This window comes from Mastomys coucha, chromosome X, assembly GCF_008632895.1.
Source record: "Mastomys coucha isolate ucsf_1 chromosome X, UCSF_Mcou_1, whole genome shotgun sequence".
Taxonomy (NCBI): Eukaryota; Metazoa; Chordata; class Mammalia; order Rodentia; family Muridae; genus Mastomys; species Mastomys coucha.
The window spans coordinates 153,418,978-153,438,495 of NC_045030.1; the positions used below are offsets into that span (position 1 = coordinate 153,418,978).

At 38.9% G+C, this 19,518-nt stretch overlaps 1 protein-coding gene across 1 annotated transcript in view; it reads left to right on the forward strand.

The window, feature by feature from the left end:
- Map3k15 (mitogen-activated protein kinase kinase kinase 15) overlaps window positions 1-19,518 on the forward strand; it is a 135,287-nt gene that overhangs the window by 107,214 nt on the left and 8,555 nt on the right. Inside the window, exons 15-19 of the mRNA XM_031383342.1 lie at window positions 1,215-1,348; window positions 3,964-4,091; window positions 7,593-7,723; window positions 7,935-8,040; window positions 18,567-18,724. Of these exons, the coding sequence (XP_031239202.1) occupies window positions 1,215-1,348; window positions 3,964-4,091; window positions 7,593-7,723; window positions 7,935-8,040; window positions 18,567-18,724 (657 nt within the window). The remainder of the gene's footprint in view (window positions 1-1,214; window positions 1,349-3,963; window positions 4,092-7,592; window positions 7,724-7,934; window positions 8,041-18,566; window positions 18,725-19,518) is intronic.

Consider the following 19,518-nt stretch of genomic DNA (forward strand, 5'->3'; position numbering starts at 1 on the left):
CAAAGTGTGTTATAGAAGTGGACTAGATGATTGCCTTTAAAGGCAACAGATGTGACAAAGAGAGAAGCTGAAGTAATTCTGTGGAGCAGGCTTGTTTCTAGTTCTGTCAGACAGTGAAGCCCCTAAATTATCTTAATTGTATGTTAATTGACATGAGCATCTTTAGGTATATAGGAAGGAACATATACATTATTCAATGTATAAATTGATGTTGGGTAAATAGAAACAGTAGGGGCATGCCAACCCCCAGAAATATTCATTGCTTTCTCTATGTTTTACATAAGAGTTGCTTAGACTACTGTCACCTCTGTTTTAATTATGAACAAAAATAAACTTGAATATATGCAGTAGCTTACTATTTTTGTCATTTTCAACTTACTATGTATGTGCACCCTTTGTGTGGGCCACATGTGTGGAGGTCAAAGGATAACTTTGTGGAATTGATTCTCCTTTCTATGGGTTTGGAGGGTTGAATTTGGGTCACCAGGCTTGGATGGTAAGCACCATTACCCACTGGGCCATCTCACTGGCCTTGTTTTTGTTTTCTAAGACAGGTTTTCCTCTGTAGTCCAGGCTAACCCAGAGCTCTCATGAACTTCCTACCTTAACCTCCCTAGTGCTAGAATTATAGGCATGCACTAACCATATCCAGCAGGGCTGCAACAGGTTTTAATAATAAGACTGGTGAGACAGACTAACAATCCTAATTGTAAAATATTAGCAGCAAGCGCTAGCTCTCTATGAAGGAAGGGGGACCTCCCAACATGTCATATATTCTATTTCAAGATAATATTAACTTTAACTTTTAATTCTTTCCTGGGCTGTTGAAAGAGGTTTGTTTCCTGACAAGTTAATAAGAGTCCATGCAGGAAGATACTTATTTGTGGTACATAACATGCTTAGAAAATTTTAAATCGCAGCATTAAAGTGGTGAAAAATCTCCAAAAGGTGAGCCAGGTAATTTACAGGTGAGTGTTATTTGTTTACTCCTGAATTCTAATTAATTTTCATTCTATAAACACACAAACAAATGAGAATAATTGTTAAATGAAAAAGTGTATAACCTAAGAACTGTATTTTGCTTGGCACTCAACTAATGCTTTATAGTTTTGAAAACTTCTTAGATAACTTTTGGGTTTCTCTTTGGCAAGATTGTTTTGTTATTTATTTATTTGTTTGTTTGTTTGTTTATCCTGTTGTTTTACCTTGTTTAGTATGAGTATGACCATGATGCAAATGGGGAGAGAGTTGTCTTGGGGAAAGGCTCCTATGGGGTTGTGTATGCCGGCCGCGATCTCAGTAATCAAGTACGAATAGCCATCAAGGAAATTCCAGAGAGAGATATCAGGCAAGTTGAGACTGCCTTCAATATTCTACATTTGCTATCTCAACACTCTATATCCCAGGCCTACCACTGATGGTAAAAAGATTTAATGATTCAATCTGTATTAACAGAATAATGTTGCTACTTTATGTTGTCAGAGCTTATAATGTTCTTATTTAAATGCTTTTATTCTCTGCATATTATAAATATGTTGAGAAAAAGCAGACCACTAAGAGGTTAATGGAATACAGAAGGTCATATTTCAAAAGAAAACTGTATTTCTACCCACAACTATGTCTGAAATTTTACATTTTTATGCAGCTATTTTGAAAATATTTTAAAATGTAACTGAGAAATTTTTTCTCTTTGTTTTTCAGTGCTGGGGATAGAACCCAGGTCCTCGAGCATGCTAGGCAAGCACTCTACCACTGAGCTACACCTCCAACTTTGACTGAGTGCATTTAAATTTACACTGTAACAATTGAAAATGGCTATGATTTGTCTGGATATGTCATTACAGAACTTAAATGCTGTTAAAAAAAAGTTTCACCATACAAATTTTGTTAATAACTGTGCCCTTCAACCTTACCCATAGATTAGGGGCTATGTTTAAACCACCAGTATTACAACTTACTCAGCAATTTTATTATAATATTTATTTCTTTAATTTTTCATACAGTAGATTTTTATCATATTCTTCCTCTCTCCGAAGTCCTCCCAGATTCTTTCCACCTCCCTACTCACCTAACTTCATGTTCTTTAAGTTCACATCATTTAAAATTTAGACCCCATACTAAATCTACTGTTGAATTATTCTGTAAAGAAGCTACACATGTAACCATGACCTTAAACGAAATAACCATCCATGGCCACAGGCACATCCACTATAGTGCTGGGTGCTGATGGATATATACACACATTCCATCCATCTAGGCGATCAGTGTGTAAGGCTGGGTTACACAGGATTTTTAGCACTGTCTGACCATCCATTTATTCACTGATTTGTTCATTTTCACTGGGATAGTATAGTATGTGAATTATAACAAGGACCTGAACAAACTAATCTGATCTCTTCATATTACCAATATGGAAATCAAGTTTGATGAAGATTCAAGGACTCCCAAAGGGACATACAGAAACAAGATGTGCATTCCAGTCTCTTGAGCCCCTCATTGAACATTCTCTTACTCATGCAATAGATAAGCTGTTGCAGTTGCATAGATCTGGGGATATTCCTGGCATGTACCTCCATTGGTAGTACTAGCTGTTCTATCTTTTCCTTGCCCATAGAAGTTCCTGGGGGTTTTGAGCTAGAAAGTGCCTGAAACATCATTTTGTCCAATTCATAAAATCTTTATACTGAATTGAGAATGACTTGGCATGTTTCTCATTCATGAATCTGGGCTGGTGCTAGGAAGTAAGGTGACTGGGATACTGTCCTGACCCTGGGGTGCTGCATTGGTAGAGAATGCAGATATTGTTCCCATGAGTTAAGGTGAAAAGTGCTGTTACAGAAGGGTACACAAACTATCTTTAGAAAATAGGAGTGATAACTTTTCCTGAATGAGCTATTACAGATTTGAGAGAACATATCATCTTCAATCTAGTTTTGTTGAGGAATAAGTAGGACATAACCTTGGTAGAAAATGAAGACTATGAAGGAAAAATAGAGCTGTTAAATAAAAGTACTTTGAGAAGGCAACCAATTCCTACAAAGGTTGAATGTAGGCTATGGGCTAGTGAAAGCTCATGAGGCAAAAATGTTAAAAGGGATCATCTAACCAGGTTGGAAGGTCCTTTTTGTCACCTAAAAATTAAGGTATTGACATGGAGTCTATGAAGAAAAATGGTAAATTGAAATTTGTGTTTCATAAAGAGGTGGGGCAGGGGGAATGAAATTGAAATTCCAGAGGCTAGGACTGGGCATCTCAATAGTTCTGGGTTGAGTGTATAGAGTAAGATTAGAAGTCAGTTTAAGAGAGAATTTTCCAGACCACTACCTTCTATGAGAGGAAGAGGATTGTTGAAAGAGATGAAAATTTGTTGGACAATCTATACGCAAGCAATAGTAATAGTAGAAATAGTAATCCCTAATTGAGTTTTTACCACATAACAGTGCCTGAGAAACTTGGGGTACCTTGATCCTCTAGAAGCCCTACATGGCTGTGTTGTTACAAATTGAATATTCCTTATCTCAAAATCTTACAAGAAGCAAAAAGAGTCTCAGATAAGATTTTTTTTCCAGATTTTTGAATGTTTGTATATACATAATGAAGTATGTATAGGGCATGGGACATAAATCTAAACACAAAATTCCTGTACAAATAGCCTGAGGGTAATTTTAGATAAAACTTCATTATGTCTACATTTTAACAGTAACCCATCACACACTGTCAGGTGTAGCATTTTCTACTGGTATCATGTTGATAACTCAAAATATTCTGGATCATATTGATTTTTTATTAGGGATACTCAGCCTGTATCCCAGGTTATACAGATGGGAAGTTGAATATTCTCATGGAAACTGAGGAAGATATTCCAGAAGCGAACCAGTAGGGTGGTTACTGTTACGGGACTATGAGGGCCTAGAGCCCTGGTATTTGGCAGGTGATTCGGGCTTTTTTTTTTCTCTGCAATAGGTACTCTCAGCCTCTGCATGAAGAAATAGCTCTGCACAAGTATCTCAAGCATCGCAACATCGTCCAGTACCTTGGCTCTATTTCAGAGAATGGCTACATTAAGATATTTATGGAGCAGGTGCCTGGAGGTAAGTAGCTGCTCTCTTCTGATCTCACAATCTGAAAATCATTCATGAACATACAGTCTGGATATCGTCGATTGCCTTACCATTTAACAAAACCCAGACCTTTTAGAGATTGGAAAACATTGGCTTCTTAGAAAAGTTGTATACAACATTGCAAATGCCACACAAACAGTTTGTTTCTGGCTTGTTTATTCAGCCTAAAATGCTCACTGTCTACTGAGTGCTAACATTGGAGACAGAACTGGAGAGAGCAAAATCTCTGGCCTGGAGCTCTGATCTTCACAGTCTAGGAGTATGGAGGTGATTTGGAAAAGGATGGAAAAGGGACACTGGAACTTTTTTTTATAATTTTCCACATATATAGTGTATTATTATTTTATTATTACCCTCTGTTGTTCCTTTCTTGCTCCTGCTAACCCCTCTTCTTCCCAACTAGTTTTTTTTTTTCATATTTTTTTTTTGTGACCCACTGGGTTCAAATAGAGTTGCTTATATGAACATGGTTAGGGTTTGGTTTTGTTTTAACTGGAGCATGGGAAACATATCAGTGTCTACACCACCAAAGAAAATCACCTCTAAAACTATTAACTGCTAATAGCCTCATTAGCCTTCTCCTATCCATGATGAAATATTGAGGACCCAATCATGTGTAGCTCATATGCAGGGTACTTTAAGTTGCTCTGTGTTTATAATTGTAACATCCATGTCATATCCAAATGACAATGTTTCTTAGCATTCCTCCCCATTTTCTGGCTCAGATTATTTCTACTGTCTCATCTGTAATGGTCTCTTATCCTTCAAGAATAGTGATAAAGGTGCCCCATTTAAAACTCAGCATTTAACAATACTTTATTCTCAGTACTTTGACCCGTTGTGAGCCTGCATTAACTATTGCCTACTACCAAAAGGCTTCATTGACTAGGTCTGGAAGTAGCACTAGACTGTAGATATAAACACAAATATTTAGAGACAATTTAACATGTGTACTAGCTATACAACAGTAATAGATTCTTCTCTAGAGCCTATGATCTCCCCAGTCATAGGCTTTTGAACAGTTGATTCACAATACCAGGTATGTATTCCCTCTTGGGCAATAGAACTAAAATCCAACAGAAAATGGTTAGTTATCCTCTATAGCTTTATGCCACTATTGCCTCAGTGAGTACATCTTGATAGCTTGGTCAATATTGGAATATTTATGGTTGAACCACTGTGTACCATTGATAACCTTTCTACACTACCAGGGTACATAGAACTTTACAAACCTATGAAAAGTAGCCAGCAGAGAGGAAGCTCCCTGGTCAGTTCCAGCTTGATTTCTCTGTGTCCTATAAACAATGTTGTATTCAGCAATATTTCTACTAACTAGTTCTGTTGGGCAACCAAGGGCAATGGCAATAGCCTATATTGTTTTAAGCCTTTGGGCCCTTGCTGGTCAGAAATTCAAAGGAAAGTATCCCACACCTTGCACTGAGATTTTCATTTTAAAACCTATAGCTTGAGCTGTAAAGATGGCTTAGTGGTTACCTACTGCCCCCAGAATGTACATAATGGTTCACAAATGCCTGTAACTTCGGTTTCAAAGGATCTGAGACTCTCTTTTTATATCTGGAGGCTCCTGCATGCACATGGTGCACACACGGGCCCAAAATCAGACAAAAACACATACCCATAAAATAAAAATAATTTATAAAAATATATGGCTTCTGGGAGCAGTATTATCCACTCTTGCAAGATACCTCCCTTTAAATATTTTATTACTGTCCAAGCAGTGGTGGCACACACTGCATGCCTTTAATCCCAGCACTTGGGAGGCAGAGGCAGGTGGATTTCTGAGTTCGATGCCAGCCTGGTCTACAGAGTGAGTTCCAGGACAGCCAGGGCTACTCAGAGAAACCCTGTCTTGGAAAACATATATATATATAACTATTATATATAATAATAATAGTTATTAGTAGTAGTATATTAATAGTATTATTATATAATAATAATAATAGTTACTACATATATAACTATTATTGTTGTTGTTTATGATGATGTTGTATTATTAAAATAGTTTACAAAATAATGGACTTCTTATATGGCTTTTTTACTTTGTTTTTCAAGACACATTTTCTCTGTGTATCCCTGGCTGTCCTAGAACTTACTCTGTAAACTAGGCTGGCCTCAAACTAAGACATTCTCCTGCCTCTACCTCCTTAGTGCTGGGATTAAAGGTATGTGTGACCACTGCCTAGTTTATACAGTTTTTTTATGCACCCTTAGTTTTGATAAACACTCTTACCATTCCTGCCTTTCCTCTGTCTCTCTATGCCTATCCCCTTTGTCAGTTAGAGGTTTTTTGCTGTGAAAAGACAACATGACCATGGTTATAAAGGAAAATATTTAATTTGGGGCTGGCTTACAGTTTTGGAGGTTCAATCCATTATCATCAAAGTGGGGGCAGCATGCAGGCAGACATGGTACTGAAGAAAGAGCTGAGAGTTCTACATCTTGATCCACAGGCAGAAGAAGGAGACTGTCCTACTGGGCATGGCTTGAGCATTTATGAGACCCCAAAGCCTGCCTCCACAGTAACACATTTCCTTCAACAAGGTCACACCTCCTAATAGTGCTACTTCCTATGGGTCTATGAAGGCCAATGACATCCAAACTTCAACACCCTTTAAACCTTTTTATATCTAGTATCCCTAACCCTTTCATATAACAGTGAGCACAGTTTCTTTTAAAGAGATGTTGCAGGGCTGGGGAGATGACCCAGAGGTTAAGAGCACCCACTGCTCTTCCAAAGGTCCTGAGTTCAAATCCCAGCGACCACATGGTAGCTCACAACAATCTGTAATGAGATCTGATGCACTCTTCTGGGGTGTCTGAAGACAGCTACAGTATACTTACATATAATAAATAAATCTTAAAAAAAAGAGAGATGTTGGAAAATAACGAGTGGATAATAAAACCAAATACTAGTGCTTTGTATATAAAGTCCCTACATGTAGGCAATAGGGCATTGGAAGTAAGAATTCTTTGGATCTAGAACTGGTAGTTTGGTTGTGAGACTAGCCTTTAACAATTGAGCCATCTCTCCAGCCCAGAACTGGTAGTTTGAATGGGTCCAGCTATTAAGACTCTGGAACCTCAGTTTTATGGTTAAGTAAATATACTGTTAGAGTAGTAATTACTATAATACTTGAAGTAAGCATCATTGGAATATTAAATAGGCCTATATCTCATTGGGTGGGTTAAATGAGATCATATATGTAATAGCTTCTGGAAAAGTGCTTGGCAGTGAGCAGCTGGGTAAAATAAGTATGTACATTGAAATAATAATCTTATGATATTTTATTTGAACAATGATAATCTGAATACCAGTATTAGGTTAGAACTATCACTTTACTTCCCTCATGCCTTACAAACGAATCTTTATATCCTGGTGAGTTTTTGTTTGTTTGTTTTGTTTTGTTTTTTATTTATTTCTTGGTATGGTTTTGCTGTGTCACTTTCTAGGAAGCCTTTCTGCTCTCTTGCGATCTAAATGGGGACCCATGAAGGAACCCACTATCAAGTTTTATACCAGACAGATCCTGGAAGGCCTGAAGTATCTCCATGAAAACCAGATAGTGCACAGAGACATAAAGGTATGGGATCTCTAAGTAACCAAGGTGGTGTTTTTCTAAGATGTCACTGTAGTGTGGCTGAATAGTCCACTCACAGAGGGAGACAGCTTATCAAGACAGCCCCAACCCATGTGAGGTCCATTCTTTGTAGAGTTTTTCAGGGTCCCACACTATAGGGTGCTGGTTCATTTAAATGTTCCTTTATACACTCAATGCTGTTCTTTTTCTAAAGGGTGATAATGTTCTGGTGAACACCTATAGTGGAGTGGTAAAAATCTCTGATTTTGGAACCTCTAAACGCCTTGCAGGAATTAACCCATGCACCGAGACCTTTACAGGTAAGCAGAGCATGGCTGGTTATGTTGTGCCATCTTGGATCTAAGCTTTCTCCTCAATCTGTGGCCATCTGAGAACTACTTATTGGTTACCTTCTCAATATAGTATCATTTTGATTTTTCTAAATTTATTTAATATTTTAGAATGTAATATTTTATAGAATATTTATAGAATTCCATAGAATATAGTTTGATTATACTCTTTCTGCTCCCCAACTCCTCTAAGATCCTTCCCACCACCCTACCCACCCAACTTCATGTTCTCTCTTTCCCTCCATCCCTTTTTTCTACCCTCTTTTTCTACCTCCTCCTTTTCTGTGTGCATGTTTTTAAAAATGAACTCCCAGAGACTGGGCCACCAACCAAAGAGCATACACGGGCTGGTCCAAGGCCCCCAGCATACATGTAGCAGAGGGCTGCCATGTCTGGTCTCAGTGGAGAGGATGTGCCTAATCCTATTGAGACCTGATGCCCTAGGGCTGGGGGATATGTGGGAGATGGCATCCTTCCAGATGCAAAGTGGATGGAGGAAGAACTCTGCTAGGGGGACAGGGAGGGGGTAACATTTGTGATCTTAATAAATAAAATAATAAATAAATAAATAAATAACCAACCATCTTAAAAGAAATCTATTAAGACAAAAAAAGCAAAACAAAAAGTGCAAAAAACAGGAGTCTGTTTCATATTCACAATTACTCTTGGGCATGGGGCCTGCCTGCCCTGGAATTGTAGGTGATATATCAAATAACAATATAAGGTTTTTCCCTCTCCCAGCTAGGTATCTACTACAAATAGTTTCTTGGTTAGGGTGGGACTTTGCCTCTTCTCAGTGTTGGGACTTTTGTGTGCTTTGAACTTGTGTGGGTCTTAGGCATATTGTCACAGCCTCTGTGAGTTCATATATGTATCAGTTCTATTGTGTCTGAAAGATACTTTTTCCTTGGAGTCATCCATCACTGATATGTGACCTTCAAAGGGTCATGACCCACAGGTTGAGAACTGCCTCTTTAGCATAATACTAGTTACAAGTTTTTCCCTAGGCCTATGAACTAATCTGGTTTCTCAGGTTCTTGGTACTTTAGCAGTATCAGGTACGGTTTTCATCTCATGGAGTAGGGCTTAAATCCAATTGGGAAAGAGGTTGGTTACTCCTATAACATTTATGCCACTATTGTACAAGTATATTTTGCAGGGTTGGTCACTGTCCTAGGTGACAGGGTTTATAGCTGGGTGATATTGATGCTTGCTTTTCTCCTCTACTATTGTACAATGTACTTTCCAACATCATGAACACTAATCAATAGGGGTAAAACTTCTGGTTGAGCAGCAGATCAATTTCTCCATGTTCAGTGTCTAAGTATCTTGTGTCTTTAGCACTAGGGACTTCTATCAGGTTATGGAAAATAATCAGTAACCTTGAGGATACCAGTGGTGTTTGGGATTTGGGTAATGTCCCAACAAGATGGAACTTATTCCTAGCTGTGGCACTTTTACTTGATGGCATAGAATGGCTAGTTGGAGCATCTCTCCCATTATATAATGACTCCATTTAACTTCCTTTCATATGTAGATATATTTTAGGAAGCTTCAACAGAAGCAAGTTTCCATATGACTTTTACAAAGGCTTTAGTGTTAATTATCCACACCCATATCATGTCCTTTACTCTTTCCTTCCATCCCCTTCCACACTTAATCCTCCTTATTCTAGTTTCCCCTTTATATTTTTTTTGTAACACTATACTCTGTTTCCCCTTCCTTGGAAGATAGATCCTGTCTTCCTCCTGGTCACTTACTAGCTACCTAACTTCTGTGGCTTTTCAGACTAAAACACACATATTTAAATTTTAAATGTTTACATCCACATATGAGAGAAAACACACTATTTGTCTATTGGGGTCTGAGTTACCTCACTTGGGATGATTGTTTCAAGCTTTATCTATTTTGGTTCGTAATGCAGATGAAATATTGTCCTTGACTTTAAAGTGTTTTAATGTTGTTATAGTGAGATGTTTATCTGATATAGCTATCTGTGACACCAATATTACCTTACTTTCCTCTTAGCTTTTTACAAGTCAGATAGAGAAAGAATTATGCTGAAATATCCTAAGAGTTCTTACTCAGTAAAATGGCAGTATATCTTTACAGTTGATAGCACACCAGTCAAAATCTTGGGTAATTTTTTGTAACTTACTAAGACATTTTATTGGTCTGTCATAAAGATAGCTCTTTACCATAGTGAATTCTAACCCTTTGCATTTTGATATGATTATGTTTCCAAGGGAGGCTAATTCTTTTGGGGAAATAGGATATTTTATGTGAGTTTGAAGAACTGCATTTTCTTGTCCACCTGATGGTGATGAAACACTGAATATTGACAGGGACTGGATTCAAAGGTGATATAAATTACCAGCTGGTTTTCCATTTACCAGAGCAGTAGGTAGAAGGCCTCTCACAAGCTACCTGTGGCTTTTTGAAATTCCTGCTTAAAAGCAACTATAGCTAAAACTTTGATCCCTAGAAAGAGGTGCTGATTTTTAATAAGATTGTGGTCTCCTAAAGAGGAACATGACGATCACAAAGGGCATGCTGGGTAGACCTGTGAAACAGCTCTCATAACCTTATAGTTCTGGAATAAAGTATAGATGGCAGGTGCTCGTTCTGTCCTTGAAATGGCCAAAGTTGTACAATGGACAAATTTGGCCTTATTTATGGTAAATAATGTTCCAAATTTAAAAGAATTTTCTTTAAGAAGAGAATGTTGTTTATTAATCCCTGGGAACCTACAGTGGAAGCATGCTCCCCATCAAAAGAAATATGAATCTATTAAAAAAAACAATTTTTAGTTGTACGGCCAGTAGAGGTACATGTGTCTTAAAATGGGACAAGGCTACACCAGGACTTAGTGTTTCCCATATAAAGAAGATGTTGAAGTTCTCATATAAATATAAATGTCCATATTTATATATGAATATGTATATTAGACTACCCCCTTTTCTCTCTGCATTTTACAACTTTAATTGAAAATGACTTATACAGGCTCGAGAGATGGCTCAGCAGTTAAGAGCACTGGCTTCTCTTCCAGAGATCCTGAGTTCAATTCCCAGAATCTACATGGTGGCTCACAACCATCTATAATGGGATCCGAAATCCTCTTCTGGTGTGTCTAAAGTCAGTGACGGTGTACTCATATACATAAAAATAAATAAATAAATCTTTTAAAACACAGAAGAAAATGGCTTATACCTTCCTCTTTGGAAGCTACCAGTTAGCTTGACTCTATGTAGCAAGAGAGGCTCTGATATGGCAGGAATTTATTTCAAAATCATAAAACACCAACAATTGATATCATAATTAGTATCCCTGAGGAGAAAGATATTACATGGAAAATACATTATTGCACATCACATTTCCTAAGTAATTGGCTTAAGAAGGCATGAATTTTGCATTGCAAAATAATGCAGGAATGTTTAAGGGTTAATAAGGGAATCTCATTTTGGTGAAGAAAGGCTCCTATATAATTACTCTTTACAACACAGAACAGTTCTGTAAAGAAGCCTCAGCTAGCTGGTACAGAACTCTGGCTATGGTAGATAATGGTAGAACTTTGCCTCATAGATGCTCTAAGATTATCTGAACCTTGTTAGGAAAAATAATAATTTCAGCCAGTTGCATGTTCTAGATCCCTCTCTTCCTATGTTCCTATGATGAAGGGCTTTTGCCATAGGTATGATAAACTAATCCCAACAACAAAACACAATTTTGAACAGTGTTGGGCTGGAACCAGGACCTTGTACATGCCATATGAGTGCTCTATTTAGGAACCACACACCAAGCCTTCTTGTCCTTGTTGTAGTAGGCTCAACACTTCATGGAGATAGAGCACCACTTGAAATGCATAATTCAATGGTTTATGGTAAATTTACCATATCCTGCAGCCATTTCCACAATTCTATTTTTCAACATTTCTGTTCCCTATAAGATCCCTGTGCCCCATTTCAGTCAGTTATGGTTTCAATCCCAGACAATCATTGGATTAACTTGATATGTGTGCAGATTTGCATGTTTGGGATAGCCCTGAACATGTAATGTGGCAGTACACATTTTTAAAGTATTTACCTTCTTTAGTGATATATTTTCAAGGCTTGTACTTTATGGCATGTACCAGGCCTTTATTCTGCTCCATCTAAATACTCTCCCAAGGTATGAATGATAATAGGTTGTTCTGTGATCACTCACACTGGAACCTTTGTATGGCTGTTTGTCTTTATATCCCACTTACACACATACTTAGGATTAGAACCAGAACAGGAACTTTTGTTTGATGTAAGCTATATACATCTTCCAATTAGGATGAACAGTTCCAATTTCTGGTTCAACCACATGCTGTGTCACTTTAGACATGTAAATTACTATCGATCTGTCTATCTATGCCTCAGATTTCTATTGAGTAAAATGGTGTTGTATGACAAACTTTTCCACAAGAGATACAACACACGTCTATTCACCCCAGATAGAGGAGTCCATGACAGACTATGGACTGACTGACTGACTGACTCACCCTCTCCCTCTCCCCCCGCTCCCCCTCTCTGTTTCCCTCTCCCTCTCCTTCCTTGCTTCACCTCTGCTTCTTCCAGTCAGCTGGACTAGTGTGAGAATATTCCTTGCAGCTTGCCTCATCTGAGAGTAAGTCTCAGCAGTCTTTACTATTTAGGACCTTCCTTCCTTAAGAGTAACTAGAGAATCTAGTCAGTTTCATGGACTTCCTGAACATATTTTGAGCTGTGTACTTCCAGTCATAAGGAGCTTCCATGCAGTATTTTGCCTCCCCTTAGAATGCCCAGTTGTTTCACCTCCCTATAAACATCCTGTTTTAACAAGTTTCCCACAAAAATGGAGAGTTCATCTCTTAGAAACTGTTACACAACAAATGGAAATGCTCACAAAACAGACATTGAGGGGTTTACTAAAGATGAAGTGGATCAATCTTGAACTATTTTGATAAGCACCTGTATTATAGCAGGTGAAATTAAAGTATTTGTTAAATAAATATAATCAATATGAATTTGCATTTAGAGTATATAAGCCTTTAGAGCTGAAGAGTGCTTTTTGAGAGAACTGAGTTTCCATATGGAATTAAGCTGTTGAACCTGTGAGACACAAAAAGTGTCATAAAGGTTTTATCTCCTACTGTTCCTTACATTTAGCCCAGAGCAGTTTTAAAGTTTGTCCTATGACTTTCCCAGCTGCTTTGGATGACAGAATCACAGTGAAACTTGTAGGAACAGCAGGTCAAAGTGGATGATGGAAAGATCTAGGCTGTGTACTCACCAGTGCTCTGGTTCATATTCGTGGTACTAACTCACTTGCCCCTCTCCCTGGCTGCTGTAGTGTTTGGTGGACAGTGGCCTCTATAGTCAGGAGTGTTAGCTTTTCTCAACTCTTTCCTAACTAACCAACTTCAAAAAGGCAAACAAAGGGAATTGGCAGGTTGTATCTTTGTTAACACCATTGTAAACTGGATCTAGATCTCTGTACTTTGGGGCATGGTGTTTGATGTGCATTTCTTTTGCTGGATCCCCTGAATGTGACCCCTATGTCATGGATGGATGTTCGGGCTTGCTATTGGCTGAATGTCCCCTGAAGCTCTCCAACCACTTATTCTTCACATTGTATTTATTGCTCTTTTTCTTTCCATGGAGCCGTTCAAACCTGGAAGACTGTTTCTGTAGTTCTTTGAAAAATACCCAAAAGCTACATGGCAATAACTGGCCCCACCTCTTGAATCTGATGTTTGTGTTACCTTCAACTCAGCATTGAAAAGGGTGTATCCTCAGACCTTACAGTACCAGAGGCTATCATTTGGACAGTATGATTAGGACTGTCTCTACCACCATGAAAGGTTGTACTATACTTCTCTTTTTCACTCCTCTTTTAATATAAAAGAGTTGAAATTAGGGCTACTAACAAAATCTCAAGAAGCCCATGGGAGATACTAACATGTGTGGTCTCTTTTCAAGAGCAGGTATCTGGAATCCATCGAACTGCTTGAGTTGCCATGGGCCATACCCTTATGAGGATTCCCCCAGTCTCACTCTTCTTATTTGGCACCAAGTGAACAACTGGCCCCATTCTCAAAAGAAACTGCCTTCACTAACTACCTCACATCTTTTTGCTTTCCTCTTGAAAGTCTTTGAGCCCCTTCCTTGACTTGGATGAGAAGCTCTAGAGTAAGGGGCCCAAACTTTTGTACTGAGGACTTTAAAGCTCCCTTAGAGAATATGTTCCTGTTGTCCCTGTCTCAGGCCTAGATCATAGCTTGGTTCCTCTGTCAAAGAATCACCTACTGCCATGTTTTCTTTGCTGAAAATGTGGAAATCCTGCTTTAAGAACTACCCAAAAACTTCCAGTGGAATACACCCCAAGAGATCTTGAGTCAGCTCCTGTGGGTTTTGAGATACTTTGTTGTGAATTCTATACCACCCCCTGGACAAAAGCAGGTGTCTGAGGGCTGGGACGGATGAGGCAAGGCCTCAAAGAGAGCCAGGTGCAGGACAAGGCAGTTTTTCCTAGATTTGTGCATGGTTCAAATGCATCACAGTGCCATTCAGTGGTTTTCTCCAAAGTTCAGCCTTTGGTAAAACTGACACACACCTACACACATATCACTGGGGTGGTCCTTTATCTGAAGTACTTGTATGGTCTCTCTGTCGCTGTTCCATGTGAGCAGATTCTTGCCTGTGAATACAGTAGTAAATCAAATGGAATGCCCAGGTTTCCACCAATGCTCTGTCTCTTCCAGGTATGAGGGAAAGAGGGAATACTGTGTCTTTGAAGCCCTGTGTGGGCCATTTTTTTTTATAATCAGACAGCTTTTTTTTCTTCAGTAATATGTTTTGATTTGTTATATAATTCAGCGATATCAGGTTCTAAACTCAGGATAGACCTGGGTTCTACTTTAACTCCTTTAGTTTCTCTAAACTCCAGCTCCCTCCTGTGTAAAATGTGGAATAACAGTAGATGACACCTTCCTTGTCCAATCTTACAGAATTATGAAAGTCATATACATAGTACTACATGGAAATTATTTATAGGCTATCAAATACTGACCAGAAGTCAGATGTAGTGGTAGGCCTTCATTACAGTTGATTATGGACTGGATATAGTGACTTATTTCCAGTGAATGGAAAAGTGAGAGGTAAGAATGGCAGCAAAGTGTCTACTGCCTTCTATCAGATGATTCTCACTGATAGAAATTGTCTTGCGCAGTTAGTTCTCTAGAAGATGCCATGCGATAAGAGACTGAAGTTAGGAAGCTTCCTACTCATCCAAGTCCGAATGAAGGAGCTTCAAAGTGGACCTAGCTTCTTTAGTTTAACATTTAAATCCTGTAGCCACAACCCACATCTGGACTGCAGTCTCATAGGAGACTGCCTGCTGCTTAGCTGGCTGCTTCTGGGCTTCTACCCTTCAATCTTATAAGAGATCATAAGGACCTTTTTTGGTTATGTTAAGGACAGACCCCAGAACCTTATGTATGTTAAGCAAAAATGCTACTACTGAGCTGTACCCCATATACAAATATATTGTTTTAAGCTGCTAAATTTGGGAGTAACTTATTATACAGCAATAAATAATATGATGTCCTTATTGAGTTCTTACCTTTATAATGGTTGATACTCACTATAGCCTCATATAAAGATATTTATTTTAAAGTGATTAAAATAAGTAGGCTTCAATTATGAAAAGTTTATGCTAAAGTAGATAATCATTTGGGGTCAGTTAGCCATCATTGTTTGGTTTAATACAATTTTTGAGTTCTACATAATACAAATTTATTCTCATGTTCTTTTTACAAATTATTTTATTTTTGAGATTATAACACCATTCACACCTCCTTCCCCTCCCTCCAAATCTTCAATATACCCTTCTCTATAAACAAAATAAGTAAGACAGAGTGTATGTTTTCTTGCATTAGTGGATCCTTACCTTATATAGATTCTTAAATCACATCTAAATATGACACAAAAGTAGGAGACAGATTGTATCTGGAGAAATGAATGGAAATAGGAAAAGTGGGGAGAAGAAAGGTGTGAATATGCTTGAAGTATATGAAGTAATTGTATGAATATGAAACCAATTACTATGTACAATGAATATATACATACACTTTTAAATGTGAGCTGTGGTCCAGGCAGAAAAATATAAACCACTCCAATTGTTTTCATAGAGCATTTTCTGAGCACTGAAATAAAAAAGGCAGAAACGAGACTAAGATATCAGGAGGCCTTCATAAGGGTAGAAGTGCACAGATGGTAAGGTAGGATTAGAATTTTGAGGAGGGAACATATGTGCTTAGGCTGGCATAAATACCTCAGCGGGATAGGAAGCAGATTCTAGGAGTATATAGTGATAAAAAAAAACCCTGGATATTATAGTCAATTAAGGGTCCACATCAAAGCCTGCTCACAGGAACAACAAGCATACAGGGAAGAGGAAGTCTCCATCCGCTCTTCCAAAGTCTCTCTAGTGCCTTGCCTTCTAGTTACAGAGCCTAGCAGAAAGCTGCAGGTAAGGAGGCCTGGAGATACCAGCCCAGCATCATAGAGCAGAATGACACGAGAGCTTAATAAACAGTACCATGTTAAATCTTTCTGTACTTAGTTATAGATTCTTAGAAGGAGCATCCCCTGCCAACACCGCTCCCTGTGTTAGTCACAGCAGCAACAGCCTGTAGGGGATATTGTAACACCAGAAGTTTCCTTCCGGGGCACTGGGATTTCCTCACAGTACAAATACACAGGAGATGTATTTTCATCTTGCCCAACTTTGCAATTGACTGAGCAGTTTCCCCCTTTCATTTTAGCTCTGGAAGCCAAAGCTTTTATATGTACCCCACTGGCCTGTTTGTCTTTATCAATGCTGACTAATGTATAACTTAAAGTGGTTGAAATTAACTGAAAATAATTTAAAGATTCATTTTTTGTGTCACTAACCACATTTCCATAACATACTAGTCATATGTAGTTGATAGCTACCATGTCAGACTGCACAGAGTACATTCCCATTGTGTTGGTCACAACTATCCTAGGAATCTAGATATGATAGCTCACATTTTTAGAGGCTTGGAGGGCTGAGGAAAAAGATTCAACATGAGTTTAATGTCACCTGGACTATATAGTGAGTTCCAGGCTAGTCTGGGCTATATAGTGAGAAACTGGATGAATAATGACGCCAGGCATAATGGTTTGTACGTGTGAACTCAATACTCTGGCATTTGAGGCAGGAAAATCAAGAACAGTTCCATGTTAACCTGGTCTACATAGTAAGATGCAAGTCGCCCTGAGATAGAGTAAGACATTATCTCCATTAACTAACACCTTGGCTAAGGGCAACTTTGCACTTGCTGTTTTATCCTAATCCTCTTTGCTACGCCACAGATCTTCTGATGTCATAGCCACATTCCACTTCTTCTATTCTGATGTCATATTTAAGGAAAACAAAATATTTTACTCCCTAAATCCTGTATTGGCCTCCCCAAACTACCCCTTACCTCATGTGTTTCCCTTCAATGGTCCTGTCTCATTTTGTCACCATAACCAATTATGTCTTTGTCTAAATCCACAGAGGGTCCGTGTGGCATCCTCTGGTGGCTCATGACCCACAGGACTAAGTCCAAAGTCAGCCTTCAGAAAGGTTATTCCCTTGCCACCTTTGGTCACCTTGCCCCAGATCATCCATCATTTGGCTGTATCCTGGACTCCATACTTGAGCTTTGCTCAAACGCTCCCCTGCACCTTCATGTCCTTCTGTCTTTTTTGTCTACCTCCTTGATTGTTATAGCAAAAACCTCCTCCAGTGATAGAATCAATAGCTGCCCTTTTGGATCATGTTGGTCATGTTTTACCTAGGCTGTTCCCTATTAATGGCTGATTTTGGCAAAAGTAGAACTCATCCAGTATGCAAATTTTGGCCAAGAGCTCCCTGGTGGTTTTCTTACAGCAGTGGCTTTTGAGACACCCCCTACCTGATACTTGCCCATTCCTCTTTCTGGAGAGTAAACCTACATTGCAGGCTAGTGCTCTTGGCTGCCTCCCTCTATACATCTTTGCTTGTTTAGAAAGAATAATCAACACATTGATAATTTTCTCTGATTCAGACAAAGCCTAATCAAGTATTTATTCATGCACATGTGCCTCCTTGTATGTATCTCTATTATAGCACTGCATTTTGGTTGTGATCCTAGCCTTTAATGGCTGAGCCATCTCTCTGTCTCTATAACACTACATTTTACTCATGGAACTAGAAAATATCATCCTGAGTGAAGTAACTCAGACTCAAAAACTCTCTTTCAGTGTGAATCTTGTTAAAGGAAAGCATATCACTGGTCAAAAACTGATGCAACCAAGTGGTTTTCACACAAGAGAAGGCTCCATTTGCCATTGTTGAAGCAGTGAAATCCACACATGTAGCCCACTTCATTTTTAAACAGTATGTTATCCCAAGTCTTTGTTCATTTGTTTTCCACATAGGGACTCTGCAGTACATGGCACCTGAGATTATTGATCAAGGACCTCGAGGATATGGTGCGCCAGCTGATATCTGGTCCTTGGGCTGCACCATCATTGAGATGGCAACAAGCAGGCCTCCATTCCATGAGCTTGGTGAGCCACAAGCAGCCATGTTTAAGGTAATATACTTGTTTGTTTAGGTGGTTTGGATGTTGGGGCAGAACTCCCCAGATGTGAAATACAGGACTCTGTCTCTGAAGTTTGGCCCTGGCAGAAGGTTCTCACAGTTTGCTTGCCTTGTATCAGCTGCCCAGACAATTGCAAAGCCAAGATATAAAGTCAAGAGTCTTCTGACTTTTCAGTCCCAATAGAACCCTGAATGTAATGGCTGTAATATAGAAACAACTTCCCCTCAGCACATCAGTGACTCCAATGGATCCATATGGAGCCATTGAAGACCATCCCTAAAGCTTCCATCACAGGTCTTGGAATCTAGAGCAGCTGGTGCTAAGGAAAACTTTCTATCTGCTCTCTGATCTGTTGAACTCTTATGGTGCTCTGGAAGCCCAGCTGACAGCCATGAACAGTATTCATCACAGGGCAAAAGTAACTTTCCTGGTCCTCTTCTTGTCTCCTGCTTTTGCTTAGCTAATAAACTGTACAAACTCTTTGGAATTTATTCACTTTTGGGGGTGAAGTCAGTTTTTATTGCCAACAAAAGCATAATGAAAGCACTTTTAGGGATGTACTTTTGCCAGGCATGTTTGGCACACTCCTGTAATCCCAGCACTTGGGAGGTAGAGGCAAGGATGATCAGTAGTTCAAGGCCATCCTTGGCTACACACTAAGTTTGAAGCATCCTGGGACACAGACCATTTCTTATACCACCCCAGCCATACACTTGTAAGGTGCTAGGTGCTGCCCACTTTGCCATTTTCATTCAAAGAGCCAGGAGAGGAACTGCCTCTTCCTT